The sequence below is a fragment of the Amblyraja radiata genome, chromosome 2 (assembly GCF_010909765.2).
Source record: "Amblyraja radiata isolate CabotCenter1 chromosome 2, sAmbRad1.1.pri, whole genome shotgun sequence".
Lineage (NCBI taxonomy): Eukaryota > Metazoa > Chordata > Chondrichthyes > Rajiformes > Rajidae > Amblyraja > Amblyraja radiata.
The window spans coordinates 84,076,197-84,094,510 of record NC_045957.1 but is presented as its reverse complement, the minus strand read 5'-3'; the positions used below and the strand labels follow the sequence as shown (position 1 = coordinate 84,094,510).

Here is an 18,314-nt window from a genome sequence, read left to right as displayed (position 1 = left end):
ATACAAGAGCAAAAGGAGGCTACAGATTTTTGGTTTTTGAGTACAGCTACTGGTCGTAGAGAACATCAGTTTTTATGTCTGGCTGAGGCGGCTTTGACAGTCCAGTCACCTCCCAGAGGGAAGTACTTCAAAGAGATTGTGGCCAGGGTGAGAGGGGTCAGAGATGATCTTGCCCCACTCGCTTCCTGACCCTTGCAGTGTACAGCTCGTCAATGGGGGGGAAGGTTGCAGCCAACAACCTTCTCAGCTGATCGGATGACGGACTGCAGCCTCCAGATGTCATACTTGGTGGCTGAGCCAAACCAGACCATGATGGAGAATGATGGCAATATAAAACTGGACCATCATTGCCAGTGGCAGATTGTGTTTTCTCAGCTGCCGCTGGAAGTACATCCTCTGTTGTGCCTTTTTGACTGTGTAGTCGATGGTGGCCTCCCATTTTAGGCCCCTGGAGATGATGGTTCCAAGTAACTTAAATGACTCCACAGATGTGACTGTGTTGTTGATGGTGAGTGGGGGTGGGGGGAGGGGAGGGGGAGCTCTCCTAAAGTCTACAATCAATGCCACCGTCTTAAGAGCGTTGAGCTCCAGGTTGTTACGAAGGCATCAGGACGCCAGCTGTGTCACTTCCTGTCTGTAGGTAGATTCCTCCCTCACCTGGATCAGTCCAATCAGGGTTGTGTCATACGCAAGCTTGAGAAGCTTGACAGAGGTGTCTGTGGAGGTGCAGTCGTTGGTGTAGAGAGAGTAAAGGAGAGGGGAGAGTACGCAACCTTGCGGTGTTCCTATGCTGAGTGTCAGCAGGTTCAAGATGTGCTTTCCCAGCCTCACATGCTGCTTCCTGTCTGTCAGGAAGTTGGTGATCCACTGACAGAGGGTTCAGGCACAGTCAACTAGGAAAGTTTGAGTGTAGTAGCTCCGGCACAATGGTGTTGAATGCAGAGCTAAAATCCACAACCAAAATCCTTGCATAGGTCCCTTGGCGGTCTAGGTGCTGGAGGACGAAGTGCAGGCCTCGGTTGACTGCGTCATCCACTGATCTATTGGCCCGGTATGCAAACTACAGGGGTCCAGCTAGGGTTGCCAACTTTCTCACTCACAATTAAGAGATAAATGGTCAAAATAAGGGTCAAATTCTCGACGGCAATTCGTTGACCGACTCGGCCGTGGCTGGGTGAATGATGAGTTGGCCCGGGTGCTGGACTGCACACAAGGCCCAGCCAGCAGGCCAGCTGAGGATGCCGGACTTCGCGCACGACATCGTGTGCAAAGTCCGGCACCACATCCAACTCATGAACCGATGATCGGCCATAAGAAGGAAGGGTGGTGGTGTCGGCGGTAAGCGATGGTCCGAAGGTCGGACAGCTGGCCGGGCTGCCGTCCAACAGGGCCATGGGCGAGGCGCTGCTGCTGCACTCCAAGGGCTGCACTATGTCGGGATGGGTGAGGCAGGGCCGGACGCGGCGATCCGTCCCGACAGTCCCCTCGACTGGAGTAGCAGCATTCAAATACTGGGCACTAACGGGGACAAAATAAATGAAAACCGGTAAACGGGAACCGCGAGTTTTAAACTTCTGACACCATGTAAAGGTTTGATAGCTGACACACTGTAACCTTTACTGGTACTTTATTATAGCACATGGCACACACGTCCCAGCACTGACTGCATCCAGCCTTCAGGCGTACTGGGACCTAGTGGGAGGAACAAAGGGAGGATACTACAGTTATACTAATATGATGGGGCGTGGTTAGTGGTGATGAGGTAACTGCATTATAGGTTGCATGCATAACCCATCTACACCAACTTTCAACAAAAATTGAGAATAGTCGCCTTCTGTCAATAGTCTGATAGTCTGTCAATCGCATGTTTGTGTGCAATTGAAACTTGGTGAAAAGTCTCCACAAATAGGATATCTTGATGCAGGCATTTTCAACATCAGCATCATTTCCCCTTTTCACCACAGGAAGGAGTTGTCAAAAATCACCACAACAAACTATAAGAATTCCTGCAGCAATTCTGGATTGTCATCATCAAAGTGTATCCTTCCATTTATTGGTTGTGGCAAATTAAAGAATTCCATTATTTTGTTGTCATTCTCAATCCTCTGGACTCACCGAACAATTTGTGCGAAACATTTTTTTTAAGGTGGGGCTACCGGGGTGGGGTGGGGGTTGGCAAACGTCCTGCAGCCAAGGGAGGGGGACAGCTTCAGGCGGGGGCTCTCGTGGGCTGATGAGGGAGGGGGGTATCCTGCAGCGATGGGGGCGTCTTCAGTAGGGGACAGGAGGGGGAGCGTCCTATAACCAGGCGGAGGGCAACGTCTTGAGGTGGGGGATGTCAGTGGGGGGGGGGGGGGGGGGGGGGGGGAGGGGAGCGGTGAGCAACCTACTCATGGCCTCTGGACTCACTCACTGCCTTGGGACTAACTCATGGCCTCTGGACTGACTGACTGACTCACTCATGGCCTCTGGTCTGACTGACTGACTCATGGCTTGTGGACTGACTGACTCATGCCCGACTTCTGGAGTCACGTCCGACTTTTTTAAACTGAAAACTGTAACATCCACATTGAGGAACAGCTTCTTCCTGACAGCCATCAGGCTATTAAACATAACGAATAAGCTCTGAACTACGAAATACTATATTATTTGTACTATTTGTTATTTGTTGATCACACACACACCCTCCACAACTCACAGACTCTCACACACTCACAGGCACACACACAGACTCACTCACACTTACAGACACACACACACACTCACACTCACAGAAACACACACACACACACACACCGACTTACAACACACACAGACTCACACACACAGACTCACACACACAGACTCACACACAAACACTCACAACACACACACACACTCACATACACAGACTCACGCACACACACACAGACTCACAGACTCACACACACACAGACTCACACACACACAGACTCACCCACACACACTCACAACACACACACACTCACATACACACACACACACTCACATACACACTCACACACACACAGACTCACACACACACACAAACACTCACAACACACACACACTCACACGCACACTCACACACACACTCACAGACTCACACACACACACCCTCACACACACACTCACACTCTCACTCTCCCACACACACACACACAGACTCACACGCACAGACACACAGACTCACATGCACAGACACACAGACACATGCACATACACACAGACACAGACTCACACACAGACTCACCCACACACATCCTCACACACTTTCTCACACACACACACACACTCTCTCTTTCACACACACACCCACACACACACACACACTCTCTTTCTCACACACACTCACACACACACTCACACTCACACTCAGACTCACACACACACTCACACACACAGACACTCACACACACAGCGAATCATTGTACAATGATTCAAATGTTTAAAGCCTCCACTACAACTGCTGCTAAAGCAAAAACGTGCTTTAAATAACGTTCAACAAACATACTCACCATATACATAGCAGTAAGCTCTCTTGAAATATTCAACGGCGTCTTCACTCTGGGCCTTCTGCACTCAGCACCATCTTGCCACTAACCAGAAATGACGCACAAAGCCATCTTGCCACTAACCGGAAGTCACGCCATCAGCGCCACCACTCCATTAACCGGAAGTCACGGAATGACTTTCGGTTAATGGAACCAAGAAATACAATTTTTGCAAACATTTTAGAACCAAGAAATACACTTTTTGCAAACATTTTAGAACCAAGAAATACACATTTTGCAAACATTTTAGAACCAAGAAATACAATGTCTGCAAACATTTTAGAACCAAGAAATACAATTTTTGCAAACATTTTAGAACCAATACACTTTTTTCAAACATTTTACAACCAATAAATACACTTTCAGCAAACATTTTAGAACCAAGAAATACATTTTTTTCAAGCATTTTAGAACCACATTTAGGGCACTAACAGTTGAGTAGATATGTGTTCAGTGTTATTCACAGCTCAGAGAGATGTGCCCCTCTCGCTTCCTCCATCTTGCAGAGACTGAGTGAGGCACAACATTACCGGGTTTTATAGTCCCACCCCACTCCCACCAGCAGGGGCAGCAGAGAGAATGTCAACATTTTTAAAACATTAATATGTCTTTTATTTTTCATCGAGGGGAAAAAATCCTCTTGTCCTGCGCAGCAGAGGGGGACTCTGAGTAAGATGGCCAAAAACCACAGCCGTAAGTGGCAGCGTTTTTTCTAAAATCATGAAGCAGAAAAACAGGAAGTGGTCAAGATTTGACTTTTAGTAATATAGATTTGAGGGAAATGAGTTACCGTATTTCCCGGCAATAAAGACGCACCACCATTTGAGTTGCTAAATTTTGAAAAAAGGATGGTGGGACAGGATCGTAGGTATGGTTTAGTCCAGGGGTCGGCTGCCTTTTTTACATAGGGGCCAGGACCCTCCGAGACTAGCTGCAGTTCCCAGGTCGCCTGCGAGCCCTGGGTTCAGCTGCAGTTCCGCTGTCCGGTCCCGGCGGCCACTCGGAGCCACCCGAGCTACTGAGTGAGTTTTTAAATGTGAATATCTCATAACTACACATTTGTGAGTTAGCAGTATATTGCATCAATCCACTCAATTTTAAATAATTCTACATCAAAATTCATAAACAAGGATAATACGTTTTATTTCTGTCATTTATGGTAAGATTTACACAATTTACATTGTTTTATGTGTGAGATATACAGGGTGTTCAGAACAAAGACGGCAGTTCTTTGACAAGTACGTAGTTCGGTGTAGGAGATCTTGTCAACGAGTATTCTGGACCCATTGTCGACATCTGAAATTACAGTAAAATATCATATAGAATTAACTTATCAGAACAAATTTAATTATAACTACATACCTGCAGAATGGATGATATGTCATTTAAATGCAATTGTTTTCAGGGGTGGGGAGAGACATGTATATTGAAGATGCATTTTTCCTCTAATAGGTCAATTTATCTGAAATGTAGAAGAGCTTACACTAGCATGCATGCCTTACAACAAGAACAAAACCAAAAATGTACAGCAGTGTAAAAATTGATACCTTTATTATTGTTTAAGAAGGAACTGCAGATGCTGGAAAATCAAAGGTAGATAGAAATGCTGGAGAAATACTCCAGCATATTTGTCTATCTTTATTATTGTGGGAAGTCTAGATCTACAAAAGAAGACTTTCTAATAACTTGCTCATGTACCCAAAAAATGATGTCTTATATAATATAATACATTGTCGGGATCAGAATAGAATTGTATATGTTACAGTCATTATACATTGGGAAGTAAATTAAGGCTTTAATGTGTGCTCCTCGTGGCATGTTATTGTTCCCTATAACTCAATTTATCATATATTTTAAACATCATTGATCCGTGTACATTATGTATAATTAATACCGTTTATCATGTATTTTAAACACGATTGATCCGTGTATACCATGTACACGGCTTGGAGGTCCCAAATCGGCCGCTTCCTAACGGTGACCGGGGCTTCATGATGTTATAGGCCGCGGGCCGGCGGTCGGAGCTCTTCTCCAGCGAGGAATCCCAGACTCCGAGAAGGAAAGTGCATGCTGCCCCCGCGACTAGAAGCTCCGCACACCGTGGCTTCAGAATGTTATAGTCCGCTGGCCAGCGATCAGAGGAATTCTTCTGGCGACCCCCGGCTCCGCGATCTGAGCTAGAGGAAGAGATTGGGCAGGCCACACGACAGAAAGTTATAATTGTTTTCTTACCTTTCGTCTTTAGTGGGGAACCTGAAGAAAGACAGGTCGGGTCGCTTACATTGGCAATTCGAGCACTTTATAGCAGAACAGCATACTACACTTTTAGATGTGGACCCCATGACAGAAGCTGATTTAAAAAAAAAATCATATATTTGATTTCCAAAATGGCGCAAAGACGCCCATGGCCAACTACGGCTTTCTCGCCTAGTGGTCTATCTTGCTCCTCTAGTATCTTTGCTTTACACTGAAGTGATTGTTACAGGTATTCAGGTGGGTGGGAAACATGCATCTAGACTCACAAAATATCTTTCCTGCTATGCTTGAGGCAAAGGTGTAGTTTACACCAGAACACTTGGAGCTGCCAGGAGTGAAACACAAAAAACAGCTGAACTTTGGGATAATGGAATGAATAGTGTGATAAGGTGTGTCCAACATAACCACGGTCATGAGCCATTGACAAAGTTATCTGGCATGTGTCCAGCTGTCAACAATGAATAAATCCCAGTATTTTCTGGTGCCAATTTACATCAAAGAGCACTTCCCATTAAGTCATACACTATGAGTTCTGTAATGTTGAAAGTTTATAAAATGACAGTAAGGGAGGCATGGGAGAGGTAGAGGCGAGCTCACTGTTTCATCATTAGTACCTCCTCATTCCTGTCAGTGCAGTGGATAAGAGGGCAATTATCTGCCGCACCCAAGAGAAAAGCGAAGATAAGTTGTCAACAGGTAGCAACTGATGCATCGACAACTTGCACCTGGAAGCAATGCTGAAAGGAATTCCTTAACTAAACAAGTTAAGATAAGTGAAGGTACACAAAAATGCTGGAGAAACTCAGCGGGTGCAGCAGCATCTATGGAGCGAAGGAAATAGGTAACGTTTCGGGCCGAAACCCTTCTTCAGACTTGCGAAGGAAATAGGTAACATTTCGGGCCGAAACCCTTCTTCAGTAAAAAATAAGATAAGTGAATGTTTGAACATAAGTGAATGACCCTTTAATTGCTACTTTCAGTCCCAACAGTCCTCAGTCAACTCTCCCTCTGGCTTTATCTCATTTCGCTGTCACAAAGGGGTCAGCAACTAGCCCACAGGCAACAAGATACAGAAATCAACACACTGAAAGTTTTAGCTATTTGAAAATAGGTTTTACTTTTGATTACCAGGTTAAATATACACTGTGCGTACAGCACGTCATGCAGATTGGAGGTATGCTATATGGCCTGAATTCCCCAAGAGGTACAGGGTGACTAAAGAGGTTAATGAAAGATGGAGTGATGCATGCCATGTTGGCCACCTTCACAGGAATCTTGATTGTTTCTTTATTTGTTGAATGCTCTTATCAGCAGACCACGGAGATAACACAAATGCCAGGGTGGGCGGGTAATTTGTGAAACAATGCTCTTCTGCTGCTTCTATGTGCTTCCAATGCACGGCACAGAGATTCCCAACGTTGAACAATTATGTGCTAGTAGTTCCCAGAACCCAGTGTGGATGTTGCCCTTCTTCAAGAAAGTTTTATCTGCCTGGTGATCTCCTCCCATGTCAGGCAGAATAGAGTGTCTGTTTCAGGAGGTTGGTGTTGAATTACCTAAGTTAACGGTGTGTAACTGGGACTTCAATGCTAGGGAATTTAGCCATGGAAAGCATGCTAAATGCTAAAGGTTTGCTTATCCTTTCAAAGAATTGCGAAGATCTTGGTCATAGAAACATAGAAATATAGAAAATAGGTGCAGGAGTAGGCCATTCGGCCCTTCGAGCCTGCAACGCCATTCAATATGATCATGGCTGATCTTCCAAATCAATATCCCATACCTCCCTTCTCTCCATACCCTCTGATCCCTTTAGCCTACAAGGGCCACATCTAACTCCCTCTTAAATCTAGCCAAAGAACTGGCCTCAACTACCTTCTGTGGCAGAGAATTCCACAGATTCACCACTCTCTGTGTAAAAAATGTTTTTCTCATCTCAGTCCTAAAAGACTTTCCTCTTATCCTTAAGCTGTGACCCCTTGTTCAGGACTTCCCCAACATCGGGAATAATCTTCCTGCATCTAGCCTGTCAAACCCCCCAAGAATTTTGTACGTTTCTATAAGATCCCCCCCTCAATCTTCTAAATTCTAGCGTGCACAAGCCGAGTCTATCCAGTCTTTCTTCATATGAAAGTCCTGCGATCCCAGGAATCAGTCTGGTGAACCTTCTCTGTACTCCCTCTATGGCAAGAATGTCTTTCCTCAGATTAGGAGACCAAAACTGTACGCAATACTCCAGGTGTGGTCTCACCAAGACCCTGTACAACTGCAGTAGAACCTCCCTGCTCTTATACTCAAATCCTTTTGCTATGAATGCTGACATACCATTCGCTTTCTTCACTGCCTGCTGTACCTGCATGCCTACTTTCAATGACTGGTGTACCATGATACCCAGGTCTCGCTGCATCTCCCCTTTTCCTAGTCGGCCACCATTCAGATAATAGTCTGCTTTCCTGTTTTTGCCACCAAAATGGATAACCTCACATTTATCCACATTATACTGCATCTGCCAAACATTTGCCCACTCACCCAGCCTATCCAAGTCACCTTGCAGCCTCCTAGCATCCTCCTCACAGCTAACACTGCCCCCCAGCTTAGTGTCATCCGCAAACTTGGAGATATTGCCTTCAATTCCCTCATCCAGATCATTAATATATATTGTAAATAACTGGGGTCCCAGCACTGAGCCTTGCGGTACCCCATTAGTCACTGCCTGCCATTGTGAAAAGGACCCGTTTACTCCTACTCTTTGCTTCCTGTTTGCCAGCCAGTTCTCTATCCACATCAATACTGAACCCCCAATGCCGTGTGCTTTAAGTTTGTAAACTAATCTCTTATGTGGTACCTTGTCGAAAGCCTTCTGGAAGTCCAGATGCACCACATCCACTGGTTCTCCCCTATCCACGCTACTAGTTACATCCTCGAAAAATTCTATAAGATTCGTCAGACATGATTTACCTTTTGTAAATCCATGCTGACTTTGTCCAATGATTTCACCACTTTCCAAATGTGCTGCTATCCCATCTTTAATAACTGACTCTAGCAGTTTCCCCACTACCGATGTTAGACTAACTGGTCTGTAATTCCCCGTTTTCTCTCTCCCTCCCTTCTTAAAAAGTGGGGTTACGTTTGCTACCTGCCAATCCTCAGGAACTACTCCAGAATCTAAAGAGTTTTGAAAGATTATTACTAATGCATCCACTATTTCTGGAGCTACTTCCTTAAGTACTCTGGGATGCAGCCTATCTGGCCCTGGGGATTTATCGGCTTTTAATCCATTTAATTTACCCAACACCACTTCCCGGCTTACCTGGATTTCACTAAATTCCTCCAACTCCTTTGACCCCTGCTATTTCCGGCAGATTATTTATGTCTTCCTTAGTGAAGACGGAACCAAAGTAGTTATTCAATTGGTCCGCCATATCCTTGTTCCTCATGATCAACTCACCTGTTTCTGACTGCAAGGGACCTACATTTGTTTTAACTAATCTCTTTCTTTTCACATATCTATAAAAACTTTTGCAGTCAGTTTTTATGTTCCCTGCCAGTTTTCTTTCATAATCTATTTTTCCTTTCCTAATTAAGCCCTTTGTCCTCCTCTGCTGGTCTCTGAATTTCTCCCAGTCCTCCGGTATGCTGCTTTTTCTGGCTAATTTGTACGCATCATCCTTCGCTTTGATACTATCCCTGATTTCCCTTGTTATCCACGGATGCACTACCTTCCCTGATTTATTCTTTTGCCAAACTGGGATGAACAATTTTTGTAGTTCATCCATGCAGTCTTTAAATGTCTTCCATTGCATATCCACCGTCAACCCATTTAGAATTAATTGCCAGTCAATCTTGGCCAATTCACGTCTCATACCCTCAAAGTTACCTTTCTTTAAGTTCAGAACCATTGTTTCTGAATTAACAATGTCACTCTCCATCCTAATGAAGAACTCAACCATATTATGGTCACTCTTGCCCAAGGGGGCACGTACAACAAGACTGCTAACTAACCCTTTCTCATTACTCAATACCCAGTCTAAAATAGCCTGCTCTCTCGTTGGTTCCTCTACATGTTGATTTAGATAACTATCCCGCATACATTCCAAAAAATCCTCTTCCTCAGCACCCCTGCCAATTTGATTCACCCAATCTATATGTAGATTGAAGTCACCCATTATCACGGTTTTGCCTTTGTCGCACGCATTTCTAATTTCCTGTTTGATACCATCTCCAACTTCACTACTACTGTTAGGTGGCCTGTGGTGTTGCAGTGGCATCCCTCGGTGCAACAACAGTGATCGTATTATTCCCAAAATGAGCCTGCAGCCTCAAATCACTTCCTTTTGAAGCAAAGTGTTGCAGTAACTCAGCGGGTCAGGCACTATCTCTGGAGAATATGGATAGGTGACGTTTTGGGTCAAGACCACTCTTCAGACTGATTGTGGTGTGGGTGGGGGGGTAGGGATAAAGCTGAAAGAGAGGAGGGGCAGGACAAAGCCTGACAAGTGACAGTGGAAGGTCGACACAAAATGCTGGTGTAACTCAGCAGGAGATCTCTGGAGAGAAGGAATGGGTGATGTTTCAGGTGGAGACCCTTCTTCAGTGGTAATGGATGCAGGTGAGGGGAGAGGGTTGATGGGCAGATGGTTGGATAAAGGCCAGAGATGAAAAGACAAAAGGTATGAGATAAGGATAGAAGAGGTGCGAAGTGTGAGGCCAGGAGAAGGAATACAGGTGGATGGGGAGGGATGAAGTTGATCAGACACCAGGAGAGCAAAATGAATAGAATGGAACGCCTCTTCGGGACTAGTTTAGATTCACCGTTACTGATCACGTAAAAGCTTCACAGGCTATCAGATACAAATTTGTTGCAGCTCCACTGACACAAGGAAAAATAATAATAATAGTGTCATTGACCTCGAGTGATTCATAGCTATCAGTTCAGTTTAGTTTATTGTCACATGTACCAAGGTACAGTGAACCGCTTGTGTTGTGGCAAATGTTGAATTTCCAAAAAGACAGACTAGTGATAATGTTAACAAAGCTTTAGAAAATCTGCATTTACCATTAATAATTGGTTGTCATGGAATTAATTATTTTTGTTTGAGAAGTTTCAAGAGAAGGAAGGGTCATGAGTGGAGATGGACAGATGAAATAAAGGGCACAGGAGAGTCAAAAAAGGGGATGGAGCAATTTGTAAAATTCAGTTGTGGATCTTTTAGTCAATCAAAAATGAATGCAATAATTATGAGAATTTTTTGTTATGTGGCTTTGTGTGACATGGGTATGCTATAGATAATTTACAGTAATACTTATACAGCTCTGAAATCAATCCTGGCTCCACCTGTCCAAGATGTGGCCAAAGTGTTAATCCCACCATTAACAGCTGCCTAAAATAAATTAATTCTGGATGGTGTTAAACATAAGAATTAGAACTTGGTTCTCTGCTTCTAAAAAGTATCTCCATGTCATCAATGGAACTTTGATGAAGTTTGGAAGCAGTTTGCATGTGTTCCCTGTAGGTTTAGCTTCCACAACCATACTGACATTTCTCTGTACCTGATCTCTTGTTTCCTTGGCCCTTGGTTTGAATTCCAATTTTACATGAAGTTTCCCTATTTTCAAAGTCACTCCACTTTCCGCTGAAGATCTCTGGAAAAGCTGAATCATATAGGTATCCAATCTCCCAGTCACATTCTTGTTCCAATGTAATGTTCATTGGTGTCTCATCTCTCCTACTCTTCCACAAAACATTGTAAATGCATTCTACTGGTATTGTAAAGTAGCTCTAACATATCCAAGTTCCTCATCAAAAGTTTTTGTTGTCTTCAGCTAGTGGTATTATGTCCTCTCTCGATTGTGATAGGAGAGCCTTTTGGGTGAAAAACCAACCAATGCACTCACCTGGTTTGAAAGAAGTTTACAACATCCACAGTGAATAAACAAATTGCTCTGAACTTTTATTTTTGCAGCAAACACCATAAAGGCGGGTGAAAGCATTGTTTTGACAGTTGTTGGAAAGGCAATTATGACAAACTTGAGAACAATTACTTCAGTATCAAGGTCATTGTAGAAAATGAAAATTACAGCTTCCAACATTGATTTATCAAAAGCTTTGGCATTAAAGTTGTCTTCGCGGCTAATTCCACTACTCCCAATGCCCATTCCTGCAGTTTATTTGTTGAATTCGATTTACTACACTTCACATGCTCTGCATTAATGATTTTATTTCAACTTGGAAACAAAGTGTCCCAAAAGCCGGCCAGATCGATAAGAGAACAAAATATCAACTTAGACCACATGATTACCAGGATGAGGGATATGGATCTAAACTGTTTTTTTTAAATCAGATTGAAATCAACAAGTTATTTACGAGTTTATATTCTGAGACAAAACCCTTCAGATTCACAAATGAAAATTTCAACAAGACAGCAAAATGATTTAATGGGGGTAGTGGAGAGGTCTGTGTATCCAAGTGGACAAATTAAGATGTTTTGGCAAGAGTACTGATAAAGATCTTATAGCAGAGCAAGATGGTCTACTCCTACGCAAAACACGTAGTACGGTCATGGGCAGATTCATGGGTGATTATAGGACCCATTTTAGCAACCAGCCTCCGCCATCTTGCTTCCGGCCAAAGATCGGATCTTTGCTTCTGCCCCCGTATCTTCGCAAGTCATTGACTTGGGTGGGGAGAGGGGGTGCGCGGCCCGGGGCAGCGGGGAGATAGGAAGGGAGTAGTGCGCAGGAGGGTTGGGTAGGGCCGAGGGGGGGGGGGGGGGTTGACATTGTAGTGGGGGGGGGGGGGGCGCCTAGTGTGTGTGTGTGTGAAGTTGCGGGGAGGTTTACAATGTTTATTATTTAATGTCCCTTGTCTAGTCTGAAATAAAGTTCATCATTGGATATAAAAACCAGAAGAAATATAATTGTGTGTGTTATATGATTATATACATTTATATCACATTCATGTATGTGTGTTTATAAACATTTTATTCTTTAACAAGAATGAACAGAAGTATGAACTAACAGAATCTAACCCTACATCATGCACAAAAACTGTTCCCCCACTATGTTGATTACCCTGGGAGTCGGGTCGGGTAGGTTCCGGTTACCACAAAATCAACTCAAACACTGCTTATGAGCCATTTAAAAAGAAATGATTTAAAAAACATTAAAAAAGACAATTACCAGAGTCAAATTTTATTCTTGACAAGAATTAACAGAAGTATGAACTGACAGAATTATGAATCTAACCCTATATCACACATACAAACTGTTCCCCCGCAACGTTGATTACACTGCGAGTCGGGTCGGGTAGGCTCCGGTTACTAAAATGGGCGGGGAAAAATGCCCAGGATCCCCTCCGTAGCGTACTACACGTCAGCCCATTGCATTTCGCAGGAGTAGCCTATCTTGCTGATAAATAAGCTATAGGATCTTTGCTGATAAATAAGGTGGGATGGTGTTCAAAGTTCTTCAGCCCATTGTCCACTTCTATCGCACGTTGGTGATAACAAATTTGTAACTTTCATGGCCTAGACTAATGGATTACACATTTTTAGCATGAGACAAGCTCCTCTCTTTACAATAGGCCCCTCATTGTACAAAATGACTATGTAATATAATTTACATTCCCTCACCAGTTAAGAGCTCAATGATAAAATTATAATAATTGTTAATATGATAAAACTCAATACGTAAATGTGACTAAATTCTACCCCACCTCTCAACCACCATGAACATTTTAATTTCCAAGTAAATTCCTTGGCAATGATTTAGATTAAACGTTTCCAATGACCATACTCTCAAACTTATAATTGTAGACATTGACAAAATTGCTATGAAAGTAATTAACTGACAAGGCATTGCATTTAAGGAGAGGTTAGCCTTCCATAAAATAAAATGCTCTGTGTCTTTGCGTGGCGGATGAAAAACAGGAATGGATGATCAGCCTTAAATTCTTCAGGGGAAAACATTGCAGATGTCAGAACCATGGTGACTGCTGTTGCAGCAGCTGCTTCAGTGCCTTCCTCATTAACTTCAACAAAGGACTGATGAATGACTTTTGACACTGACAGATCTTTTCCCTCACTCATTCCAGAGAAGTTGGCTTTCTTACTATCGAAAGCATCCACCATCCCCAAGTTGGGGAGGATTGATGAAAGATCATATTTCTCTTCCAGCTTGAATTTGGGGAGAGTGACTTGAACAGATGTCCAGGACATGTTCTTTGGGTTGGTCCAATTTCTCAGACGATTAAGAGTGAAACTCCTCTGAAGCTAAACATAAGAAAAGGCAAAACATTAAATAATCTAGCCACCAACCTTTCTTCAGAAAATGTAAATCAAGGCAATATCAAATGATACAGAATCAGGATATTCTATGTGTCTGTTATCAATGGCCTGATACTTTAAGATATATTTAACTCAAAATACCACCACAAAGCAACAGAAAAAGCAAAAATATCTAAAAATGAACGGACATTAATAAACTGAATGCTGCAGTTTACGTCCAATTAGTTCCCTGACGTATATGGATAATTTGCTTGTCTATATATCAGCCAGGACAGAGGTACACATGATGACATTTGCATGACAGGTACTCAGAATGTCACCAGAACTTGCACCTAAGTTAGCAATGATATGGCAACCTGATTTAAGAAGGAAAATAGGTTGACCAAGACTCACATGGTGTTGGAGTTGGCACTGGCTGTGGTCTGTGGGTTTTCCGCACTGGCTGTGGGCCTGGAACCGCTGGTGTCGTCGGACGGGGCTGTCGGTTGGTCCGGCGGGAGAGGCAGAGGTGAGCAGGGGTTGGCGCTTCTACGCGCTGGCGGCGGGCCTGGGGGCTGGTGTCCCGTCAGACCGGACATCATCACCGCCCCCCCCCCCACCGGGTGGGGATGGGACACTAGAGTGGGGGTGGGAACTGGGGATGGGCCAGTGGCGGTTCAGCAACGCTTGTGGTGCCGGGAACACTGGTTCGATCTTGGCTGCGGATGAAGCGTGCAGCTGCCCCTGGTCTCCTCTACCCTCGGTCCCCCTTCGCCCCCCCCCCCCCCCCCTCGGTCTCCCATTGAAAAAGACAACAAAAAATCAGCCCAAATTATACTCACTGAATCTGCATCACTTTGCTTGATCTTTATTTAGAGCATTCGACCTTTGACAAATCCCATGATTCCTTGCTTTTTTCAGAATACCAAACTTGCTTATTGGGTGACTTTATTTTTGGAAGAATGTAGAATTCATTTTTTAATTTTTAACAACTACCCTGAAACAATGTTTCACGTTATAACATCCGACTTACAGTTTCAAGTCCATTGTTGTCATCTGGCAGTAAGATGATCATACTGAGTTCATCCTGAACATATGGGAGTTCAATGATCTTGAACGCAAATTCACGATTGTGAAAGTAAAGAAAACTTCCAGTTTGCTGCATCATTTCCAACTCTTTGGTTATACTCTACAAATAAAGTTACACACTATTAGGAAATTTGTGGAGCACCAGTAGCCAGGTAAACAAGTAATACAGAACGCATTCTCCCCACACACATATCAGGAACCCGTGGGCCTTCTGCATGTGTGCACATATGAACGGGTCCTCCTGACAGGAGATGCAGAATTGTTGATGATCTATGTTTCAAGAGTCAAGTCAAGAGTCAAGAGTTTATTGTCATGTGTCCCAGATAGGACAATGAAATTCTTGCTTGCTGCAGCACAAGAGTATTGTAAGCAAAAATACAGAACAGTTCAGTATACACATAAATAAGCAGATAAAGTGCAATAGGCTGTGACAGTTCAGAGTCTGTTTGTTGGCGAGTTTAATAGCCTGATGGCTGTGGGGAAGCAGCTGTTCCTGAACCTGGATGTAACAGATTCCTTACAGAAAGAGGCCAGTTCATTGGCTATATTTAAGAGGGAGTTAGATGTGGCCCTTGTGGCTAAAGGGATCAGGGGGTATTGAGAGAAGGAAGTTACAGGATACTGAGTTGGATGATCAGCCATGATCATATTGAATGGCGGTGCAGGCGCGAAGGGCCGAATGGTCTACTCCTGCACCTATTATCTATGTTTGACATGCCGACTCCATGTTAAATACAGTGAGAGCAGGAATCTGGGAAACCTGCCCAACAATCTTGGGCCAAGGTAAATCTAGTGTAACAATTCCTTTCACTTGAATTGAGAGAAAAGATCAGAGAGATCAAACGTTACGTAATTTACAGTTCTTAATTTGTCAAACTGTTTATTTTTATTTCAATGTAAAATATTGATATTCGGGTTTTTTTTTTTAAGATGAATTTTGAATGTTTCAGAATGTCAGGAATGTTTAGAAGCATTGTTTTACAGGCTTTAGCCAAATGTCAACATTTTCCGCATTTGAGAGGGGGGGGTGGGGGATGAGAGGGGGGGGGGGAGGGATGAGGGGAGGGGGTGGGGGAGTGGAGGAGCGCTGGGCGGCAGAAGCCGTTATTGTCGCGAGGGGCACGCAATGAGAAGGTGGCCCTGGCGGCCATTACTCCTCTGGATCTTTGGTCTGCAGCACAGCGGGAGGCGAAAAAATGACTGAGTGGGGGGGGGGGGGGGGAAAGGGTGTTGGAAAGTGCACCTGCGCGTTGAGAGCATCTGCTTTAATGGAGAGCGGGGGAGGGGCGGTGCCGCGAGCAAGGGCATTGTGACGTCCGCAGCTGCCGCAGCGGTTTCATTTTTTTAAAACAGCCCATTTTGTGAACAACTTTATTAAAAATCTGGGGAAATGATTGATCAGATTTAGAGTCGTCGATTTCAGAAATCATAAGTTAAATCGCTACCAAAATATGTCAAGATCTCAATGTATTTGCGTCTGGTTTTCGAGAAAATACGTTTCAAAGGCAAAATGACACACACCCACAGTTTTAAATGTGTACTAGACCAAGTGCAGACCCGTTGGGTCTGTTTCCCCAACGCACATTTGCGGGGGGGGGGGAGAAGGGGCTGCGACATCACACTCACACTAACCACCCCCCAAACACACAGGTGGGGGAGAGGGAGACGGGGTGGGGAGGGCGAGAAGAGGGGATGGAGGGGAGAGGGGGAGGAGGAGGAAAGGGGAGATTGGGGAAGGAGAGGAGAGCGGGGTAGGGGGAGAGAGAGGGGGATGGGGAGGGGGAAAAGAGTGGGAGGAGAGCAAGGAGGGCAGGAAGGGGGGGGGAGAGGGTTGGGACAGAGGTGGAGAGCGGGGATGAGGGGAAGGAGAGAGAGGGGTAAGGGGAGGGGAGAGAGAGGTGGGGGAGGGGAGAGGGGAAGAGTGGGGAGGGGGAGAGGGGTAGCGGTGCAAGAGAGAGGGGAAGGGGTGGGGAGATGGGGTTGAAGAGGGGTGGGGGAGGGGGGAGAGAGGGGAGGAGGGAGAGGGGTGAGGAGAGAGGGAGATGGAGAGGGGGGAGAAAGGGGAGGAGGAGAGGGGGATGGCATTTGACATCACACGATAGAACGTTCACCAACATTCTATGGGTGAGAGCTGTTTTTTTTTTACATTTTGAAATTTTTGCGGGGGGAGGGAAGAAGGATTTTATTAAAAATGTGTGCATAAACACGACGAAATTTAATGATTTGAGAATATAAAAGTGAAAACTCTACCGAAATGGAAAACATCTCGGAGTTTCTGCGTGTGGTGTTGGCGTAGCAACGAATCAAAGGCTGGCACCCAAACACACAGCCAGAAACACACACAGATACACACACAGTTTTTAATATATAACTAAACCAAGTGCAGACCCGTTGGGTCGGTTACCCCAACACGCGTTTGCGGGGGCCTGCGGCAGGGTAGGCCATTTAGGACTGAGATGAGGAAAAACGTCTTCACCCAGAGAGTTGTGAATCTATGGAATTCTCTGCCACAGAAGGGAGTGGAGGCCAATCCACTGGATATTTTCAAGAGATTTACCTCTTCGGGCTAAAGGAATCAAGGGATATGGGGAACAAGCAGGAACGGGGTACTGATTTTCTATGATCAACCACGATCATATTGAATGGCGGTGCTGTCTGGAAGGGCCGAATGGCCTACTCCTGCACCAGTCCAAAAATCCTGTGCCAAGGTACATCTAGTGTAACAACCCCATTCACTTGAATTGAGAGCAAATATCAGAGAGATCAAATGTTTCATAATTTACTTCTTAACTTGTTGAACATTTGTACAAGTTGGTGAGGCCATATTTGGAGTATCGTGTTCAGTTTTGGTCACTCTAGTACAAAAATGAGCAAGGTAAGACTTTATTCCTTTGAAGTGCAGAAGGATGAGGGGAAGAGATCGGATAAATGCACAATCTTTTTCCCCAGAGTAAGGGAATCAAGAACCAGAGGACATGTGTTTAAGATGAGAGAGGAAAGATTTAATAGGAACCTGAGGGGGAACATTTTTCCACACAGAGTAGGAATAATTCCAAAAGGCAGGAATTTAAACAATGTATTCGTCAGGAGAACGCCATTCTGTTGCACTTTCAAGTCTGTCTTGATGAAATAGTGAATCAAGCAATTTATATTGTTA

The 18,314-nt window shown here is 44.4% G+C and overlaps 2 protein-coding genes across 3 annotated transcripts in view; one reads left to right on the top strand and one right to left on the bottom strand.

Annotated features, from left to right (window-relative positions):
• The window catches only part of LOC116991102 (leukocyte elastase inhibitor-like), a 196,616-nt gene that overhangs the window by 76,386 nt on the left and 101,916 nt on the right, over nucleotides 1-18,314 (top strand). The window lies entirely within an intron of this gene.
• The window catches only part of LOC116991066 (leukocyte elastase inhibitor-like), a 157,888-nt gene continuing 152,558 nt past the window's right edge, over nucleotides 12,985-18,314 (bottom strand). For both annotated transcript variants that reach the window (XM_033049415.1, XM_033049423.1), the window contains exons 6-7: nucleotides 15,102-15,257; nucleotides 12,985-14,074 (exon numbers count right to left, since the gene is read on the bottom strand). In XM_033049415.1, the coding sequence (XP_032905306.1) occupies nucleotides 13,667-14,074; nucleotides 15,102-15,257 (564 nt within the window). In that variant the 3' untranslated portion in view covers nucleotides 12,985-13,666. The remainder of the gene's footprint in view (nucleotides 14,075-15,101; nucleotides 15,258-18,314) is intronic.